This window comes from Ixodes scapularis, unplaced genomic scaffold (genome assembly GCF_016920785.2).
Source record: "Ixodes scapularis isolate PalLabHiFi unplaced genomic scaffold, ASM1692078v2 PGA_scaffold2__306_contigs__length_199485367, whole genome shotgun sequence".
In the NCBI taxonomy this organism is placed as follows: domain Eukaryota; kingdom Metazoa; phylum Arthropoda; class Arachnida; order Ixodida; family Ixodidae; genus Ixodes; species Ixodes scapularis.
The window spans coordinates 65296055-65318900 of NW_024609857.1; the positions used below are offsets into that span (position 1 = coordinate 65296055).

Genomic DNA, 22846 nt, shown 5'->3' on the forward strand with positions numbered 1-22846 from the left:
CCGAATAAACTACAGTGGCGAGTGGGCCTTGTGTTGTATCTCTTCATCTTACTCCTTGTCTTTTGCAGGGCTTTTAAATTAAAAACAGAACTGAATTGGCCTTTTTTTAGGACCACTAACTGTGTGCTCTGATAAACTTTATTAATAAAATACAGTTTTTTGTGGATTATTATGTTGCCATTGTGGCCTCGAAATTCAGGCTTTTTCGGATAATCCGAATTGTCAAAAATTTTACTGGCGAGCGTTTTTCGGTGTTTATCGGATTACTCCGAAAGCACGGAACCCTACTCATATGTAAAAAATGTTGCTAACAATGTGCATTTGTAATGTCTGCGAACAGTGTTTGATGAACTTTCCCGTAGTAGGATTATAGTTTGTTGCAACATAAGGTTTGCGGGAGAAGCTCTGCCTCCAGTAAACACTCACTGCCTTCCGCCATGCTTTGGCTGCGCATGTTTACGAGATGCTTATGTATGATCGAAGGTAGAGAGCTCATGGTGGAGTTGGAACTTTCACTGCAGATTTTATGTTGTAGCAGTGATGTTTCATGACAGAAGCTGCCCAGCTCTGTAGCATTTTAGTAACCTGTTCAATAGCTAATGCAAAAAATGTCAAGGAGTGGCCTTAACTGGCAAGCAACACACTGGCATGACTCGATGCTTTCAACACACTGGTCCACCGTGGGGTGGTTGGTTTGTTACCGCCCCAAGAGTGCAAAAATGCGGCATAAGATGGTGCTGTCGTGCCAGGTGTGGTGGCGCTGCCTGGTCAATGCCCAAAGCTCGTTGTAATTGGGTTAAAATGGAATGCAGGTTTATAATCCTAGAGGACGGGCCCGTGCTGTGGTTTGAGTCTTGGTTGTGTCGCATTCGCATGTTTCCAGGGCAAGTGCGTCTTTGCCAGCGGCAGCCCGTTCCCGGCGTTCCGGTACAAGGGCAAGACGTTCCACCCGGGCCAGGGCAACAACGCCTACATCTTCCCGGGCATTGCCCTCGCCGTGTCGGCCTGCGGCGTCACCACCATCAGCGACGAGGTCTTCCTCATCGCTGCCAAGGTAGGCGCTGCTGCTGTCTGGCTTTTCACTGCCGTGTCGACTCGGGTCCGCTTGGTGTTACGCCATTTTGCACCACAATGTGATGGTCGATCATTCGCCTGTTTATTAACACTTCAGCGAAAAAAGCTGAACTAGTAACTGAAGTTCACATTAACTGGAGAGCGTGTTGGTAACATTGACTGGCAAAAGAAAGAATGAAACAAACTCGTCCCGAGTGTGTTTTACTCTTTCTTTGGCCAGTTACCTGATCGTCGACTTGCCTTAATTTGACAGCAGTTAGTTTGATTTACCGTTTAATTCTGCCCAGTTCAAGGGTCCTGACAAAAGCCCATTTATTTCTACAGCATAAAGAAAAAAACTTGTCATTTCGATCTTTAAATATAAAATATTGGTTAATTCGACCTAGAGTGAACTGGAGGTGAGCGAATTATAAGCACATTTGTCCGTGCGTGATGCACAAAATTAGGTTTTTTTTCGAATTAGGCGGTGGGCAAGGGGGACAAAAAACACACAGAAATCTTCAAACACAGTTATAGGTGACTTGTTTGCGCTGAAAAATCTGCCTGGTCCTGGCATCGAACCAGAGACCTCTCCATTTCCAGTGGAGCGCTCTACCAACTGAGCTAACCACGAGTTAGACTTTGAAACCACCTTCATTTGCCGTTTCCTCACTACGTAGGTTTTCCGAATTTACACATAAATTTACACATACCATGCTTGGAAGAAATGTTTCAAGGTATAAGAAATGGCACGGGCACTTTGAAAATGCAGTTAGTTCAGATAGCTTAGAAAATTTCGGTAAAGTTCAGAAAAAATTGCTGGCTTTACTCCGAATTGCAGTACTATAGATGCACTCTGATATGAGCATATATTAACTATAGCCGTCTGTTATCCTTCCATCTCCTCTGCCGCCCTCGCTGCGTTCTTTCCTTCTAAATTGCTCTGCGCAACCCGAGTCCTCTACATTCAACGAGCCCCTACCGCTCAGACCGACCGACCATTATCCTCGTCCTCCGGTTCTACCCATGAACCAAATGTAAACACCAGCCAGCTGGACTTTGCTCGACAGCTCCGACAGACGACTTCTTCGCCGCGGCTCTAACCTTACTCGTCACCTCATAAACTATACTCGCTCTTGCCCTCGGCCCTGCCTGCTGACATCGCCTATTCGCCTCAAGTTTCTCCAAGCCCCCGTTCTTCTCTTCCAGTTGCTTCCGCCCGTCCCACTGACTCAGCCTTCCCTTTCCGTAGAAAACAGTTATCTTAATCTTTAAACTTGCCTCTCTTTCCTTGGCCCTACCACCGGTCCTCAGGCTGTATTAAGGGCAAGTTTAAAACATTAAACGAAGACACATAAGACTGCTTACGTGCAGAATCGCGAAAGCATTCCTACACGCAGCTCACTCCTACATGTAGCTCGCTACGTCCTCCCTTTTCACGCGGCGCTCCATGGGTGACATCACGCTCCCTCACTGCGCAGGCGCGGCACTCCCGCCGGCTCCACGGCTTCCGTGACGATGCATCTGCGTTGCTGTGCTTTACTTTGTGTTTTATTTCTGAGGCGCGTCACCTTTGACCTTGAGCGCCCCACCGGTTTCCGTGACGAGGCATCGGCGTTGCTGTGCTCTACTTTGTATTTTTTTTTGTGAGGCGCGTCCGTTTTGCAGTTAGTGGGAGTTTACGTCCCATTTCGCTCAGCCAAAATGGCAATTTAGATGCCGTTTCACTCAGCCAATAGGTATTTAGGTGGCAATTTTCGCTACTACAGACCTCAGATAATGCCGGCTTCGCTCCATGGGACAGTTAATGCTTTCGCATTAAAAAAGAAGAGTATTTACTAGCACAGTGGTTTTAAATTCGATAAATATCTCTGATGCGAATTCTGTTAGTATTGCAAGCTTACCACCATTTTGCTGTAAAGAGAGTTTTTGGTAAACTTGTAATACTGATGCTGGCGTTCACACATTATGCTTGAATCATTTATTTCAAATTTTGCGGGACCGACTAAATCCCTAAAACGTTTAGTTTTAACAGGCATTACACTCTCCCATTTTACCTGTTATATGCTGATTTAACACCCACACTCTGCTATCTGAAATTCATAAAGAAGTGTGGTGGGCGACGTCGATCTCTTGGTTACAGTGCTATAGTATTTTTTGGTCATAAGCAAGATCAAACCTTTGCAACGTTTCTAGAATGCATGCATAATGACTGACACATGTATGGCTTAAAAGTGTGTTTCTTCATTGTAAGCCTGTTTTGTTGTTTTTGTTATGTAGCGGCAACTTCGATATACCTATACTAAAATACAGCGGAAGCACCCACTTCGTTCAAGCACTGACTATTAATATTTCCCAAATTTTGGAATTCCGCAAATTATATGTTAAGCACCCGATTTGACCGGACAAGCGCTCATGTCTAGATTGACCCAATTTTCAGGGAAAGTGGGGTTGGCGCTTCTTAGGTATTTTACGGTAGCTTTATATTTTTGTTCACTTCTGTTAAGCTGAACATCTGACAAGCCGGACAAACTTTTAAGGTGCTTTCGTGCTTGCTGATTTGGAGTCTACTCTATTTCACTTCTAGTGTACTGTGTGTATGCACCTAAAATCAATTAAAGAAAAAACATTATCCTGAAAGAGGAAATGTTATGAGTAGATATGGACATTATAATATTCCACGGAACCGCCATCCGTCCACTTCCAAATTCGATGATGCATGCAAAAATGTCTTTGCTGGTGGTATATCAAATAACAGTACTTATTTGGGAACCAATTATAGATTATGTACTACAACCATAGCTGTAAGCGGATAAGCCAATGTTGTTTTTCTTTTATCATGAGTAAAACTGGAAGGTTTAATTTCTACTATATATTTAGCCTAATAATCTTTTTTCTCCGTGGGCACGTGGGCGTGTATTGGAGTTCGGCACAGACGGGTTAGCAATTACTTAAAAGAGTGTTGCAACAATGTTCATACTTTCAGTAAATACATCTCAGAACTATTCCTGGACAATCAAAACTTATAAAACATGCGCTAGATTTTTTTATTGTTGCAAAGTCAGTTGCATTAAACAAGCGAGAAAAACAAAGCTTAGCAAGCGCAGGGCACGTGCTGAGGTTCCCACATTGATAAGGTTCGGCTATTCCCATCATCGCAGCAATGGGGCACCAGCCACAACTACCCGAATGCATTTCGAGGCATGGATTGTCACCAGTCGAAGTCGAATCCTCACGCAGTGCTTGTGGCCACTGTATGAGCCGCATTTAAATATCGTAACCACGTGGATGGCAAAGCATGATCATGAAATCCTGGGGATCGCATTGTTGACAACACCAAAAATGCGACTCCACAACTTTGTCATCAAGTTTTGCAAAGGGGAGTCTTTGAAATAAGACGGTGACAAAGAAGCTCACTGGTCAGGGGCATTGCGTGTGAGTATACTTGGGTCCCACTAGTGCCAGTAAGCTTGTGTAAAGTGGGAAACATCCCTACTCAAGATTGTCACACAGCCGTTTTATCTTTGGATGGCGTCTTTACAGTTGATCATGTTCACTAGTGTTTCATACTCGTGTAATTGATGGACCGACCTCTTTGCGCATCTTCTCTGCAGACCGTCGCCGACTGCGTGACGGAAGGTAACCTTGAGGAAGGGCGAGTCTATCCTCCCCTGGCTAGCATTCACGAGGTCTCCCTGAACATTGCGGTTGAGCTCGCCTCCTACTTCTATTCGACTGGAGTGGCCACTGTGAAGCCCGAACCAAAGGACAAGATGACCTATCTCAAGAGCAAGCAGTATGACTTCAGCTATCCTGGCACCATCAAGGTCAAGTAGAGAGCTGGCCCATGTCCTTGAAGTGAGGCCCCAAGGTCATTTGATGATCAAGGGGTCTTGAACTTGTAATTTGCATCTTTTGTTGTTGAGCTATCCTGGCACCATCAAGGTCATGTAGACCTGTACAATGACCTTGAAGCAGAGCCGCCAAGGTCAATAGAAGATCAAGAGATCCTCAACTTTGCATTTTGTATCTTTCGTTCAGCTATCCTGGCACTATTCAGGTTGAGTAAAAACCTGGACGACCTCAAAGAAACCCCCCAAGGTCATTTGAAAATCAAGAGGTCCTCGATTTGTTTTGCATCCTTTGTACACTCTTCCATGCACTGTTTCGAATTCAGCCCCTGGTTGTAGTTTTTATTCCGTTCCTGATGTAAACCTGGGTGAGCGTAACTTGTCAAGAGTCATAAATGTATTCTCTTGCTGGGATGGCGTTCAGGTCTATGTTACGTTGATGGTTTTATAGTTCTACTGTGAATGTTGCCAGTTTAATATTTTGGTTTTTCATACATAATTTTGGCCCTGTTAGGTATTCACATTATTTATGTAGTCTTGCACTGATTTCATAATTAGGTGGGTAATGATATATTTGTATCATTAGATGTTGTCTGAAACGAAGGATGAGTGTTGGGAGTGGCGATATTTGCTTAAATTCATGTGAATTTTTTGTATATTTTATTTTGTGATCGATGTAAGTGTACTTTACCGAAGTATTTCTAATACATTTCTGCTGCATTAAAAATTATTTGTTTTGGAACAAGACTTTTACAATATCGGTATTATGTCTTGTGCAAGCATGGTTTTTAGATGTAGTATTCTGTAGTGGCGGTTCATATACCATAATGTATCGTTCTTGCCTCGCTTTTTGTTCTTATTTTCTTGCCTAAAACCCTGACTATACCAGTATTAGAACCTACAAATTTTGAAATTTTTTCTTTAATGTTGCAAAAATACAAGTTCTCTTACAATGAGTATGCTTGAAGTATTGGGTTAGTACCCATACTTAGCATTATTCACACTCTAAAGGATGTGTTCGTGCATCTTGATTTTTTTTTTGGGGGGAAAAGGGGGGGAGGGGTGCAGACCCTGCAGGTTGAGAGCCAGAACCATCACTAATTTTTGTTCTCTTTCCGGTTATGAACAAAGGGGTGTTTTAGAGCGCAGCTCTTAGGGGCCCGTTTCCGGCTTGAGCGGCGTCGGCGTAACCGCGAGGTCACGTGACCCCCCCCGTGGTCACGTGACCCACCCAGGTCACGTGACACCCCTAGGTCACGTGACACCCCTAGGTCACGTGACCCCCTAAAGTCACGTGACCCCCAGAAGTCACGTGATCCCCTGAGGTCACGTGACCCCTGAAATCACGTGACCCCCTTGATGTCACGTGACCCCCTAAGGTCATGTGACACCTTCAGGTCACGTGACCCCCAAAGGTCACGTGAGCCCCTGAGGTCACGTGACCCTCTGAAGTCACGTGACCCCCTTCTGAAGTCACGTGACCCCCTGAAGTCACGCTTCCATCCTCCTCCTCAAGAGCTGCGCTCTAACCGGCGTTACAGGGAATTGTAAACGGCTTTCATTTTTTAGTTTGCCTCTACCCAATATTTTAGTTGTGGAGAGCATAATGAGCATTTGCTTTGTTGTAGGCATGGATTGTGAAACAAGTGATATTTTGATTTTACTTTGGACAGACACAGGCCCAGTTATGCCTTCTGTTTCTTGTCTTTCATATACAGCAAAATGTCAGAAATAAAAATATTATTAGCAGATATGTACCGCGTGCTTATGTAGAAGTTCAGTTCATTTTCATTGAAGCTTATACAGTGAAGATTGTATTAAGAACCTATAAGAGGCTTAATTGTACATAACACTGTTACCAATATGTCATATGAAATTGTAGGAAAAGTTATTCTGCACACGGGGTGAAGGGTCCAGTGAATTTTGCAGAAAAACTTCAACTTGTGGTGATCAGGCATATGATGTTTAGGCTTTTGCGGGGCTCTTGCAGTTTTTGTGAGTTCTAATTTGCTACCGTATTGCCTAGAAATAGGGTGAAAGATGATATAACACAGCCTATTTTTTGCATTCTTTGTTATCTATTCATTGAAATATATAATCTCCAGTTATTTATTAAAGCCAGTGTATTAAGGTAGCTAATTTTAGTTAACGAAGGCCATGAAGGTAATATCTATAGGCCAAGTTGTGAACGAGTGAAGTCACCCTGTGTACAGTATTTATCCTTTCTCGAGTTTTTTTTTTTTTTCTGAGAGACGGAAGAGGTCTTTTCGAATGACCTAGAGAGATGTGATTTATGAGAGCTACTTTTCAGAGGTATAGTGTAATATAACTGCCTCACATTACTTAGTTAATATTGATGTTTCTGCAAAATAGCAGTTAATAATCTATGGGCTTTCAATGATGCACACTTAAAACCTGTGGCCTACGTATTTTGCTATCTACTCACAAAGCTGTTATAAACTTCAAACAAATATTGCAGTGAAGTGAGGAAAATAAAGCATGCGCATGTGGTTGGAATAATCGAAGGTATATGAAAAGGCAATATTGTGTTCTTTAGAGATGGTGAATTTTAACGCTGACAATCTATAAACTGTGCAGTGTTCATTTGAACACTTAAAAAAAGTTATGTTTACCATTGCAAAGTTCAAGAATGCTGCCTTCTACTGTGATCTTTGTTGCTCTTCTCCCAGATGGCGGAATTGCTAGTTGGCTTTGTGGCGGGTTGCTTTAGACCACTCTCCAGAATTTCGGTGGAAATAATCAGCATCCAGAAAGCTGTTCGAGTCCCTAATGTGGCTCCAGTTTTGCAGCTTTGCTTTCCTCCAGCATGCCTTTGAGCAATTCTTTGCTTCTGCAGCGTTGCACGCAACTTCTGAAGCGTACGGAGCTATGTACTAGAGTTATGCTTACATTCGTTTGCATGGGTGTTTCTTGAAACCCTAAATAATCATAAATTTATTTTCTCGTTTTTATATCTTTATTTACAAAGGCCTGTTACAATTGGCTTTAACTTACCTGTGAAATTTGTTGAAAGAAAAAACACAAGTAATGTGCACTCGTGATTGCAAACTTTGACATAATCGTGACATGTATTCCTGCCTTATGAATCTTGCTCGGAAATAAATATGACTGCCGAATAAAAGAGACTTGTCAAAGTGTGTGGAACCTAGTGGCCCTCAGGAGGCTGCAAGTGCTATAAGTGATCGAAAGTAGCGGAGACTACAAAAGGGATCTTGAAGGTAACACAATGTTCACATAGTCCGGGTGTGTGCTTTCCACTCGCAGCTTGCGGAAAACCAGCTCTCGTAATTCACACATAAAGAGTAAAAAAATTGTGAGATGCGCAGTCCAGTCGCGGATCCAAGGGGAGTGCGGTGGGGGCGATCGCCCCCCCCAAACGCCTCGCCAGGCAACCCCCCCCCCCCCCCCCCCCCCGGGGTTCTTCGTCAGCTCAAAGAAAAAACGTAAGCAATCGACGCGAGAAACAAAAGATTAAAACAGCTAGCGGTGAGTGGACGCGCCTGCTGGGCGCTTCGAAAGTGGGGTTTATCTCCGTCAAGGTCACGGTACGTCTTCCCGACAGGGACGGCGCCAGGAGTTTTGAAGTGGAGAGACAGTGGGGAGGCGCACCAAATATCATGGTCCTCGACTGCAGGCACACTTCCAAACAAGGCCAGCACGTCGAGCACGAGGGGAAAATACCTTCAACATATCTAGTCCCCTTTCTCTCTCTCTGTCTCCCTCTCTCTCTTTGGGGGTTGTCTGCGAAAAATTTGTGCCTTGAAAGCTCCCAAACGCAGACGTCAAGCAGCCTTCCTCAAGGGTAGCGGATTATCCTTCCTCTCTAGCGGCCGCCTTTTCATCACTTTTCGTTTGATGGTTTCTTCGTGGTTTTGGGCTTGTCTTTTGGCATGTCTTTTTTGGCTTGCTTTGAGATGCTGTCGCCCACGGGCTCACTAAAGGTATCTTATTGGCACGGTGTGCTCATTGCCGAGGGAAGTGCGGAGGGGACGTACCGGGAGGAGACGTTCCAGGGGGGGGGGGGGGGATGCAGCTTGTACAACCAAGTGTCAAATTGCTTTTCTTCTCAACTGAGAGAGGAAGCAAATACTTTGGGTACAGTGTAGCCTGTGTCTGAGCTTCTTCTGAAGACGCTCCGGACTTTCCCACGACCTTGGCTTAAACATAAGCCCGCTTTCGTCCTCGCCTCCATCCCTCACTGAGGATCAGCGCCGCAGCGCGGAGTACAGAAAGAAGTCGACGAGCGCCAGAAGGGGGAGATGTTTCCTCTAATGTGCTTCATACTGCCGGCGGTACGACTTCTCGTGGCGGGAAGCTAATAAAAGAAAGATAAACCGTACGAGCACTCTAAAGGCTGGAGGCTGCTTACACGGGGTGCTCAAGCCGACGCCATAGGCATTTATTTGCATACAAGGCCGTTTCAACTTAGGTTGGCGGGACGTAATTTAGGAAAGGCGCCCGCTACCCCTTGTCTCCCCTTGGCGCTGTGTTTTCCAGTCAAACGCGGCTTCCGTGGATTGACGGCAGAGCTTTCGCGCGGCTTTGCAGGAGCGAATATGTGTGTATCGAACGGACTTGGGGAAAACGAGCCCTTTCAAAGATGCGGCTATACATAAAGTAAATAGACAGTGCCTGTGCCCGTTCGAGTGAACACCGACTCCCAAACATCCATCCTGCAGTCGTGATCGGCCTTTAGCCCAGTTGAGGTTCGCCGACCTTACAACTGCTCTGCCCTATCATATCTCTGCATCTGTTCTCTCGACCCTGACGAATGAGCTAAATACCCAGAAACAAGTAAGTGTTCCTTTCACACAGAAAATATCCAGACAAAGTGCAATTGGATATAATTTGGAAGGATTCATTGGTGGTTTAAGGTCTTGTCTAAGTTTAAAAGTTATAGTTGCCGAACTGCAACATGCTTTCAAAAATATTCAACAATTATTCGCTTTCGTTCTCTCGAGTTGCATCCAGAACACGTGAAAACACGAGTTCGTATTGGCAATGCCGCATGCGCTGCGCTCTGGACATTCCAAATATACGGCGAAAAACCAACGAACTTGCTTGGGGCCATTTTTGTCGCTTGTTTACAACGTATTTACTCCGCTGATTTAAGCCACTCTTCCCGTTGCCTCCGCAGTTGAGCACTAGCTCCAACCAGAATGTCTGCCAAGGCAATGTCTTTAAGCTGCCCTAAATCGACTGCTCACGTAGTGTCGGTCTGAAACCCAAATTTAAGAAAGGATAGCGTCACCACAACTTCCGAGATACTTACCTCTAGCATGGTCACCTGAAAGGTTTTAATTCAAAGAGTTCATCCCCGACAGGTAAACCGATACAAAAGCTCTCAAGATCTATATTATGTTATCAGAGTTTAGTAAAACGATAACTCCACAAAAAATATAAACACTCCCCCTCTCCCCCCCCCCCCCCCGCCGTTTTACACCGAGGAACCGCCCCCCCTAAAATGGAGGTCTGGATTCGCCCCTGGTACAGTCATGGTCAAGGTAAACATAAATAGCGGAGCGCGTGCCATCCTGAGCCTGTAGAACCTTTTAGCGGAACGTGTTTCTGCTTTTTTTGCGCGATTATTATCGGTGTTTCCTGCCATGGCATTATCTTCCCTCTTGGCTACACGTGGCGCGACACTCGCTGTTTTGAAGGTAGGCGCACCCTTGAATTGCTGTTCTTTATATCGAAGGGCCGTCAGTAAGCGAGTGAAAATAAAATCGCACAATATAGAGCATTGTCATCTACAGTATAGAGTACTATCACGGCATGCTTTTTGTTTCAATTAACGAAAGTTTTTTTTTCTTATTGCAACATAATTATTGCATTGATGGCACACAAGCTACGCTGCTAGCGGATTATTTGAGAACGACGGCCCTTCTAAACGGAATTAAAATGTCTTCAATAGGAGGACTAAGCGGAATCTGTCAATAAAATACGCAGCTCAGCTGCGGCTAAACGATGAGGAGACGCGGAGCCCCGAGTTCCTATGAATAAGCTGCTTCATTCTCACAGCCCGCCACCGGAGAGCACAACGTAAAAACAGCGCTGATTATGGCGAATCGCAGATATTAAGATTTTTCCTGATAAATGGAAATGATCTCTTGCTCTTCCCTCATTCGCCGCAATGAGGCACCATAGGTCCACAGGTATTGTTTGGTCGCCGCTCCGTTGTTTATATTTCTTTCGTCCTTGATTTCACCACATTTCAGAGTAGTATAGTGTTATTCCTCCGGGTCGAGTATGCAGCTAGGCAAACTGACCAATATATATATATAGTTCATGAATCAGTGGTGCCTCGGGAAGGGATATTCTAATAAATTCGCACATATATGTACATAAAGAAAGAGAATTAAAAAGCACGTCGATGGAAACAGCAACATAAGTTTAATTCGCCGTTTCGACATGAGCCATGTCTTCGTCAAAAAAATAAAAACAATTGGCTTGCAAAAATGAGTAAGATAAAGGTTTGTACTGTAAAAACAATAACCAGAGTTTAATTCAAAGTAGAAAGACTTCAACGGACTTCAAGGGAGCTGAAACAGGTGTTCGCTCAAGAGTTCGTTCACACGTGAATATCGGAACTTGCTAGAAAAAAAACAACAAAGAAAGCTTGTGGCGAAGAGAAAGGGGGAGCTGGGACCAGTGGCCTCACAAAAGAGGGGGGGGGGGGGGGGGTGGACCGCCCCGGGTGCAGCGCTCAGGGGGGTGTCGCGACGGGGGGAGAAGGGGGAGGGGGGGGGAGGGGGGGGGTGTCGAAGCGGGCTACCGCCCCGGGTGCTGCTGACGCTCGTAACGCCACTGGCTAGGACATGGACCCCTCAGCGATTCTTGGCGACAATTAAGCGCACACAGTTGAACACGTTTTCGAAAGAAAAAAAAAGTTTCATTCATCACTAGTCGAAGAAATAGGCAAACGAATTAAACAGCCTAACACCGCATTTTTTCGTTAGTAGACGGGAATTTCTGCAACAGTGTAGGACTACAAAGACACAAAATACACAACTTAGCTCGTCTTTGGGCGGAAGATTAAGATCACAAAATAAATCCGGCAGGGTAGCCTGAATTCTCACAGGCTGCCCTGGCGGAGTCGCAACCGAAACTACGGTACACAGACTCCAAACGCAGTTGTTTTGACCGTTTGACGATTTCCTTTTCGAAATCTGAGAGGGCGTCGGGCACCTAAAAAAGAGAACTTCGTCCGATCGTCCGACTCGGCAATCATCCTCAGTGCTACATGTGCCAAGCGGCGTCAGCGCCGCTTACGCCACCATGGTTTCCGAAGGAGGATGAAAAGCCAGGAGGCGACACCACTCCGGACTCTGATTCTCGATATTTTATAAAGAAGGACCGTAGAGCGTTCGCAACTGCGTTAAAAAAAAAAAAAAAAAAAAAAAAAAAAAAAACATGTTCTACGAATGTCGTTAATAATTATTATAGAAATGTCGCCTACAAGGCTTCTTAATTTTATAATTAGTACAACTTGTATCCTTTTAGACAACAACAAAAATACGACCTTTAAGGTGTCAGTGGCCCTTTAAGGGCAGCGCCTCCTGCTCTCAGACGACCCCACGGTGGATGCCATTGTATGCGTGGTCACACCGCACGTGCCGCCATGGCGGGATTTCGCAGTCACGGACGGTAAACCACTCAGCCAGAAAACCAACGTCTATCGCTATGGCCCGCAGCGCGCCACCATCGCCCGCGCAGTTAACAAGCCCTCAACAGACCCCACCGAGATGCGGCTGCTCAAGGACGCATCCTGGAATCCGCACACTCGCATCGCTGCCACAGTGGCGAGAACCGGAAACGGCCGAAACCGCGGCGGGAGATTTACTGCCTGGATCAAGCACCCTCCACCACCGAAGTGGAGCTCCGGGCTCTTGTCGTTGGAATCAACTGGATTCTCACAGACCCCCAAATGGTGACCGCGCACACAAAGAAGATTACAGTCTACACGGATACAGAGCCGTGCATAGAGAGAGTTTGGTCAATGGGAAATGCGGGTGGAACCAGGGCGTGCGCCAGACTCGGAAAGAGGGCTTGGCATGCTCTCTTGACCAACCAGAAACCGAAGTAAATCCCCTAGCGGTGGTAGCGAGAAACAGTTCTGATCAAAGGTTCGTATATGGTTTTAATAAGCGCGTAACAATGAAGTGTAGTAGCTCTTCGTGGTTGAAAATAGGGTGCACGTGTTGTTTTGATCATGATCATGCACGAAGATATAAGAAACGAATGCGCCGCTCAACTTTGTTTTGCTCGGACAGAGTGTGACCGCCCGGACGGCAGATTCCCGGCCCTCGGCGCTTGGTGTGAGGATTATGTCGATCGTTCCTCTAGTCGCACTCTTCCACCATCATTTTGGATGAGCGTGATTGAAACATCACGTGTACCATATTTTCAGTCACCGAGAGTCACTCCGATGCAGTTATGAGGTTTGTTTCTCGCGACCACCGCGCAGGGTATTGTTTCCGGCTTTTAGTTGGTCACATTCGAATTTTTGAAGACGCCTTGGAACACGCCCAGCCAGCGTTCGGCCCAATGGCGCCTTCTCATTTGTCTCTTATACTTCCCAACGAATGGCTAAACTCTCTACATATACGGCTCTGCACGGATAGCTCCACAGCTATCCGCGCACTACTTGGCCCACCCAGGGTGAGATAGGGTGACCACCCGACCCGCGACTCGCGGGACTGTCCCGCATTGAGGGCTCGTGTCCCGCGTCTTGCAAGATATACCAAAATCTTTAAAATGTCCCGCATTTCACATTGTCGTAGCATTCACTTCGCAAATTATGGCGCTTCTGAAGAGCGGGCCACGGGGTAGCGCGAAGGTCATTAATAAACGTGTGAATCTCGATGGTATGCCATTTCCTATACAAGCACTGCGGAAAGCGACCATCGTTCTTGCAGGAGACGAACGCGCATGTGCCGTTGCGCCTCTCCCCTCGATGGCAAAATATTGCGAGCGAAAATTGCTCTCCTAAAGTTGAAAAATAACTATTGTAATTATTCGCGAATCATACTGTGCAATGCAAAAAAAAGTTGTTGTGGAAAGCTTTTTTTTTTTTTTTTTTGGTGAAGACGGTTACACAAGGCAAATACTCTGCAATTCACAAAGGTCGAAAAAATAACATAAGGTTCTAATTTTATGCAAGAGCATGTTAGTATAAGAGTAAGTATCGTCAGGAAACAATAAGCCGGGAAAGGTTTACTGTTTCTTATTTCCCTTTCATGCATTGGGATCTGCTGCAGTCGATTTTTATGTTTTCGACTTAGACACTAATGTCTAAGTTGTATGTCTTAGACATACAACTTAGTCTTACAACTTAGACATACAACCGTAATAAAATATTTGCCATTACAATTACACACAAAATATATCACTGTGACTGAAAATAATTTTAGCTTAATTGCCGCCACACAAGTTTAGGTTATTATATGCTTTCGGACATCACAGGATATCGGGGTGTGCGTGATGGTGAATTTTTTTTATTACGTTTATCTTGAGTCGTGAAAATACCGTCCTCCTCTTACTCCCTCCCTCCCTTCCCCCCCCCCCCCCCCCCCCCCCCGCGCGGTCAGGGTGTCCCGCATTTGGCCTGCAGGAAGGTGGCCACCCTAGGGTGAGAGCCACTGAGTATGCGAACAAGAACGGATGTCGGATGATCAAATGCCAGAAGGACATTGTAGTGCAAATCCAGTGGGTACCGGGGACTCCAGTCAGGCGGCCACCGAGGCCGCGCACGACCTGGCGAGCGAGGCTTGCACTCCTCGCAGTTCGCCAGGGCGTGCCGATCTACCTTCCGGCATTCAACCACTGCCCGGAGGAAGAGAGAAGACAAAAGCAACTGCGAGTAAGGAGACTTCTCGATCATGTCCTCCCCCTTTCCCCTCGAGAATCCATTACCCAGAGGAATACCTCGATGGTCCTAAGTGCTTGTCGCTAAAGCACGAACGAGCTTCGTCATTACAGAAGACACGGAGGCGAAGTGGCGTTACAATCACATGTACAGGCAAGAAGAAGAACCTTTACTCCACTGATCACACGTCGCAGCAGCTGCTTCGCTGATCAGCCGCCACGATCAAACATCTCATCTGGGAGTGTGAAGAACTTAAAAACGCAAGACAAAAACACTTTCCACCGGGAGCGTTTTCATACTTATAGTCCGTTGCAACCTAAGAACGAAGGGCGAGGGTAAGACGGGCCGGGGAGGAGGAAGCAGACGGAACGCTAATGAGTGAAGGAGGTTTCCCCTCTCTTCTCCAGCGTTCCGTCTGCTTCCTCCTCCCCGGCCCGTCTTACCCTCGCCCTTCGTTCTTAGGTTGCAACGGATTATAGAGTGGATCAACCTGACACATTACCAAACGAAAACCTTGCTCGCACTATGGAGCTGCTACGCGTGTGAAGCCTCACTTGTGCGGCGCACTTAATTCCCCACACCCTTCCCCTCTCTTCCCCAAAAAGGTCAATTTGCCCAGCCTTTCAAAATAAATTCATTCGTCCTGCTCCTCGGTGGGGTCTGGTGGCGCCTTCGAATTTCGCCGCCTGTTGCCGCCATAGAACGACATATATTTTGTCCTTTGTGTTGGGTTTTATTTTTTCTTACGAGCGTTTTTTCCTTGCTAGCCGCCGGGGGCATGCTTCAAAGTGCCTTTGCCCCCGCTTTCGTCAGAAAAGGCATTTCGCTGCGGTCGCTTGTGCGAGTGAGCGGACCACTTTGCTTTTTTGATCAGTCCCTCCTTCTTGCCCCTGCTTTCTTTTTGCTTCCGACACCAGAATTGCACACGGTGCCTGAGCTCCCTTTGCACCTTTCTCTATTCATATTCCTGGGTAAGAGCGCCGCAACGGTTCCCTTTGCCGAGGGAGTCTTCCTACGTATTTTTGTACAGACTGCAGTCTTTTCTTTTCCTCTTTTTTTTCGTCTGGAATAGAGTTTGTTTGTTGAAATGGCTCGTATAGTAATGTTTGTGAAGTGTTTGCAGTTCTTTTTTTTCTTAGCTCTGACTCATCGGCGACACCTGTCAATTTACGCAAGTACCCGCCACGGCGCACATATGAGGTGAATGAGGCTTAGACCCTGGAGGCAAGTGCACTTGCTTTCCCGCGGAGCTCCCGGGGGGGGGGGGGGGGGATCCCGGTATTTTTCGGGGGAGGGAGGGGAGGGCCGAGCTTTCCGTAGTCGGTGCCTATGCTACAGGTGACTTTATGGCTACGAGCAAATCGTCTACGTTTGCGAGGACGAAAGGTAGCCCTAGCGTGGCAGTGTCGATGAACCGTTAAAATGACTGTGCCGCATTTCTGAGGCCAAAGGGCGTGCGGAGACATTCAAAAGTCCAAACGGTGTCGCGATCGCTGTTTTCAGGATGCCTTCTTTGGCCACGGGAATTAGGTGGAAGGCGCGTGTCAGATCAGTCTTCGAGAAGGTCGTCGCGCCTTGTAGGTTCACCGTGACATTGTGGATGTTGGGTAGAGGGCAGTCTCGTACGCGTTACGAAAAAATAAAAAAAGAAACGATTACAATTACAATTACTGCGGCGGGGAACTCGTAACGGCAGAGAACTGAACTTTTGCCGATTTCGTTAAAATTTGTTTGTCGCATTACGCGCCTCTCTAGTAACAAACCTTATATGTATAAGAAATGTCTTGGTCCAATACACGCATATGATTAAATAAGATCATATAAGGGCACACAAGAATTATTATAAGAGCATATAAAACAATATAAGATTATATAAAACATTATAAGAAACTTCTTAACAGTTTCTTATAACTGCTTATATAATAATATATTGTTCTTAAATGTTCTTATAATGTCCTTGTCTGCTCTTATATGATCTTAGTTAATCATACGCGTTTATTGGACCAAGAAATTTCTTATACATATAAGCTTTTTTACTAGGATCTCCAAGGCCTCTATGGCGTATTTTATAATTGGTTATATTCGTTTTTCAGCTTGCTACAAATTATAGCAATTAGAAAGACTAATAGGTGGCACTGGACTAAGGAGCTCTGTTCAAGCAAATAGTGTCTGCGTGGCTGACGAGTGTACCAATTTTACTGCACCCTTTCGGAAACGTAATGCATATACTGCCGCTGCGCACAAATCGGCAGGAAGTTTGAACATTACCTGAACTATAAATACGTCAATCAAGACTTCGTAGAGCAGCATATAGTTGATCCGCGCTGGGTTTTCAACGGCTCCCTCGTACAGCCTGCCGGTGTTTTCCGACAGTTGTACGTGGGAACTCTCCTGCTGCTAGCCGTCTCGAAGAATAACACAACGCGCTAATTCAACAAGACGTAGTAATTTATTCACCGTCATCGCCCGCGCCTCAATCCGAAGAGCCTCCAGTTCGCTGTGACGGCCTCTTATCAGCGATGGAGCGCCGCTCGTGTTGCCAATGATACTTGGTCCCCTCGCGGTGAAAATGACTATGGCTGATTCGGCACGCCGGCCACGTGGTCTACCGCTTTGGATCCCCAGGTTCTCTACACACTTAACCCATTTGTTTCCTAAGTCAGGGTACTACCAAGAGCACACTTTGGTTTCCCGCATTTGAGCTGGTAAATAAAAGAAAAAAAAAAATCTTAAAATTGAGATAATAAAAACAGGAAGGTTGCCACAAAAGAGCGCTTCGGGCGCGCACCTGACTTCGCCGGCACAAGGATTGAATTTAAATAAATTGAATTTATTTCCGCCACATTGTGCCGAGGACACCGGACAAGCCTCCATGAGGAGACTTGACAGGGTCCGGTGCTTTTATAGGTAGTACGTGACATCGTTTATAAATGAAAGCAAAAGGAAACAAGAATATTTATATAAACAAAATAAGCATACAGTGATTTTTTTGTTACGCAATGAATATCAACACCATCTGTAATGAATCTGTCTAGACGTTTAGGCAGGCTATGAATAAGGGATTGTAAAGCATAATTGGTTCGAAAACGAGGAACGTTCCAGAACTTTTTGCGACGGATATTGATGACGGATTCGCGTTTTGTTAGATTTGATTGAGCCGATTAAAAAGCAATGAACTCTGCAGAGGAGAATAAATACGAAGACAACAAACGATAGTCATACGCACAAGAGACTTTCATAATATTATGGTATGAAAACAATGGTTCGGCAAGAGTATCATAAGGAACATTCGCAATAAAACGCAGCATATTTTTTATAGAATCATTAGTCTTTGTTAGACCTTTATTAGTCCCCTAACGACCACAATGACTACCTTACTTCAACAAACTGACTCTTGACTAGGGCTGCTATACTTAAGACAGGGTGACAGTCAATACTCAGCATCTCTCGGAGCGTCGCGCATTCACTTCTATGACTCTTTTTCCATTTGAGTCACGGGTTTCTTCATAAATGGAGTATCCTCACAACTCTTCTAAGAGTGCCGCGGGGTTACCAGGAAGGAGTCCTGTGACTCTCTTTCTTCGTTAGATAAGAGTTGTTAAAGAGTTACTGTTGACTAGTCCCCTGGAGTCGCCCATGGCATACACTACCATGACTCCGGTGTGATGAGAGTCGCAGAACTCTCTTTAAATAACAGCAAAAAGACTGTACAAACTGAAGTCCGGGAAGAGTCAAATGTGTGGCGCTCAGATATCCCCCCGAAGGGAGTCCTGGGGTCTTTCTTTAAAAAAAGATTGAAATGACTCTAGAAACTGGAGTCGTAGAGGAGTCAATTCTATAGCGCGCAGATACCCCCAAAAAGAATCGTAAAGACGTTTTTTTTTTTTCTTTTTTAAAGTGCAGCTTTTAGGCGCTAGTGTCTGGCTTGAGCAACGTCGCCGTCGCCGCCGCCGTCGGCGTCAGCGCAACCGCGCGGTGCGTTATGAGTAAAGTTTCCCGCTAACAGCGGAAAATTTTTGCCGCTAAATATGGCGGAAAATTTTCCCGTCTAATTTCAGCGGAAAAATTTCCCCGCTAAAATTTAGCAGAAAAAAATTCCCCGCTAAATTTAGCAGAAAAATTTCCCCGCCAAATTTAGCGGAAAATATTCCCCGCTAAATTTAGCGGAAAAATTTCCCCACTAAATTTAGTGAAAACATTCCCCGCTAAGTTTAGTGGGAAAATTTTGCCCGCTAAATTTAGGAGAAAAAATTCCCGCTTGGCGGAAAACATTGTCCGCTAAATTTAGCGGAAAGATTTCCCCTCTAAGTTTAGCGGAAAAACTTCTCCGCTAACTGTAGCGAAAAATTTTTTTTGCTAAATTTCGCAGGAAATACTTCCCCTAAATGGGAGGAAAGGAGGAGGGGCATAGCCTTTTCTCCGTACGTTCCCCCTCCCCCTCAAGAGCTGCGCTCTATTTTGGCGTTACAGGGGATTGTAAACGGCTTTCATTTTTTTTAAGTGTGTAAGGTTTAGCATTGTACGTGGGATGCCGTCTGCTTCGTCCGCCCGCCTCAGGTTGCGTTTCAACATCGTGACGGCATCGGAATTTCTTCGCAGTGGTTTCCGTGGAGCGGCGTTAAAATGCAGAGGGCACCATACTCCTCTTTATGAGTGTAGTGGGCTGTGTGGGTGGGTATGAGTGAACCGCCATTTCAGTGAGTATCTTCACCCGATTTTGGTCGTACCTTTGCTGGCGTTAATAAGTAGCCTCCCTACTGAAATGACTTCTTCGAAGCAGTATATCTATACATCTACGAAACGTGGCTTCTTTTCAAGTTTCCGCGTCACAATCATCTGCGCGGCAATCTATGATTGCAATAGCACCCTCGGATTACATAGATGTGTCATACAAACGATAAAGCCAGTGATACGTATTTTGCAAACCTTTAACTGATATAATTTTGAACATTAAGAAGTTGATGTCTTCTTTCTGAAAAATTTCAGAGATTTTTGAAGAAGGAGATTTCATAATCTCAAATTCTCCCGAACATTCTGCTTGCTCTCCGAGCGCCTGTCAGACGCATGTTTATGCTTCTAAACCCGGGTACGTAACGCCTGTACCCCCGGAATTAACCCTTTAACCCTGAATACATTAGCGGCCAACACACACTACATTTCCTGATATACTTCAGAACGAAAATTTTGCCCACACTATTCGATTGCAGCAATGGTCTAAATATGCGTAACAGCTGAAAAGTATGACGATAATATTTGATTGCTTGGGCAGCTTCCCCTCAGTTAAATAATTTTGTCTTTTAACTTTAGCAAGGAATTAACGTCTGCAATACATTGTGCTGTAATCAAAGTTAAAGAAACGATAAAACTATTGTTTTATGTATACAATAATTTGCGCGACACAAAGTTTGCTTGCGTAAAAAAACTGCGTTCAGGCTAAAATAAAAAGTTATATCTGTGCGAATATTGCCGTGTGCGATTAGCAGAGTAAGTCGCGTGCTCGACTAGCACACTTCTGGCTGGAGTTTAATTCCGGCTAGCGCTTGTCCTTTATATATATATATATATATATATATATATATATATATATATATATATATATATGAAGGATATATATATATATATATATATATATATATATATATATATATATATATCCTTCAGATCCTGTAATCACCCTCTGTCTTGGTCAGCATCGTTTCAGCAGTTTCTCGCCACGGCCTCAGCAAGGAACTCCTGTTACGATATAAATATACATATACAAGAACAAGAACATCATCAAGTCGCCGATCACGACCTCAAGTCGTCCACGTCGTTCCCCTTAAGCCGTACTAAGCTCGATAAGACTGTAAGCTGTGATCCCGTGCACCTCTTGATAGGACTGTGTTTTACCAGCCTCAGTATTTTCTCATTGTTTCGTTTGTTTTGCTTTGTTTTGTTTCCCTGCACGTTGCATGGAGACGATGCGCACCATTTATCAACAAGATAACTCCGACGACGACGTCCATGAAGGCGACGCCCCAGAAAACACCTGAGGATGACTCCAACTGTGATATCAACGACGACCTAAACTAAGGCCTCGAAACCGAACCGGACTATGAACTGAACAGGTCCCGTGGCTACGATCTCAACGATAACATGATGACGACTTAGGCGACTACTCAGACGATGAAACGGACAACGACTCCAAAGACAGACCCCGGCTACGACGTCAACAACCAACCCGACTACGGCCTAGACGACAAACATTGTCTTTGACTTTGACGACGAGACTGACGACGACACTGACGATGGAACAGGCGACGACTCCAACGACGATTCCGACTACGACTTCAACAACAACCCTGACGACAACTTCGACGGCAACTTAGGAACGACCCGAACAATGACTTTAACGACAACACCAACTACAATCTTGACGAAGACCTTGATGACGAACCCGATGACGATACCGACGATGAGTGTGATATCGACTACAAAGACGAACAGGACGACGACGCTCGGTTCGTCACTCAACGAGCGGAGGAAGTCCGCCGGCTCGGCCGCGTTTTGGTTCAAGCCGCACAACTTGCTGACGATGGCCTGTACAATCTTTGTCGCCACGACGCCCAGTTCCAGCCCGTATCGAACTGAACACCAATTCATCGTTGCTGCAAGGAACTGTTCAAATGGTGCTTCGGCCTCCAGGTAATTCGGAAACCTGAGGGACTTACTGCAGGCCATTGCCCGACGGAACATAAACATTGTCGCGGTGCCCTTAGAGACTCGAAGGTCATTCAAGTCGTCCTTTCGTCATCGTCAAAGTGTTACTTTATGTTTCTCGGTACAAGATCGTCGAATTAAACATTAATTTTGAGCTTTATTAATGAAGATAATGTTTTTATGCGTGATAATATGAATTAACCTTTCAATCAATCTTTATTTGCATAAGAAGTCAAGTGGTGATTTGTTCGATCAAGTATCTTCGCTGTCCATATGAGTCGGATGCGCGCATCTTTGATTTCAAAATTAAGCAGTCCTATAGTGTTGAGCGTGGAATCGACGCTCGGGTGACAAAGACAGTTCGCGCTTGGCGGCCGCAGCGCACTGCATCTTTTATTCTGCGGATATCTGCCATAGCAAAGTTGCCCAGTCAATTGCAAAGCATTACAACACTTCAAGAGGCCAGTGGATGCGGAAAGCATGACAAAAGTCCCATGTAATTTCGGAACACACGAAACATAGCTGGGATGTTGCCCTTTAAAAACCTGCAAACAAAACCCAAACCAAAAGTGATCTCGGCTCCCTGTTATGGCGGCAGGAAGTGCCCCGAATAAAATGCATAGGTGTTTCTTGCTTCTGACTGGGGGGACAAAGTACTCGCTCTTAGTTGTTGAACAGAGGCTGCTGTCCGCGAGTCGATGTTTCTTACTAGTGTGGACGTGTGTAGTTCACTCGCGTACTCAACAAGTCTGGCTTCCTGATCAACTTCTAGTTCCACTGTTATGAATTTGCAATGCCGGACTACGTCAAGTCCCCCGAATGGCGGCGGGGCATTTTACGAACTTACTGAGGAACGCATTATGAGCCGAGCATGCCCTCAAACTAAAGCACGTCCTCAAATATTTCAGCACGCTTTATTTTGCATATCCCTAACTATTTCAGAGTAAACTTCAATCGCAGCAGCTAAGGCGCTTCTTGAAGGCCACATATATATTTAAAAAATGTGATTTTCAGAGAAGTAATACAAAATAGAGTACCCCTTTCTGACATTTTATCTTATATTACCAGCTTGCAAAACTTGCCAAGTACCATAGAACGTAATTCAATAACTTTCTTAAAATATTTGTTCTCTACTCAAGACAGTTCGTACTAAACGTAACTTGAATACTTCTCTAAATACATTTCAAATGGGTATTTAGTACCTTATGTTAAACACTTTTGTTGAGTATTTGGCGCAACACTGGTTGTTTGTGCAGCGCATCCGAACCAACTCAAAGCTCACCGCAACCAAGCATAGCAAATCATAACGCGCACACAATATACACCCGACACGTGCTGTGCAATGGTTTATCAG

At 45.2% G+C, this 22846-nt stretch overlaps 1 protein-coding gene across 1 annotated transcript in view; it reads left to right on the forward strand.

The window, feature by feature from the left end:
- The window catches only part of LOC8036859 (NADP-dependent malic enzyme), a 195635-nt gene extending 189671 nt beyond the window's left edge, over window positions 1-5964 (forward strand). Inside the window, exons 12-13 of the mRNA XM_042291906.1 lie at window positions 884-1054; window positions 4668-5964. Of these exons, the coding sequence (XP_042147840.1) occupies window positions 884-1054; window positions 4668-4889 (393 nt within the window). The 3' untranslated portion in view covers window positions 4890-5964. The remainder of the gene's footprint in view (window positions 1-883; window positions 1055-4667) is intronic.
- Window positions 5965-22846: the final 16882 nt, after the last annotated feature.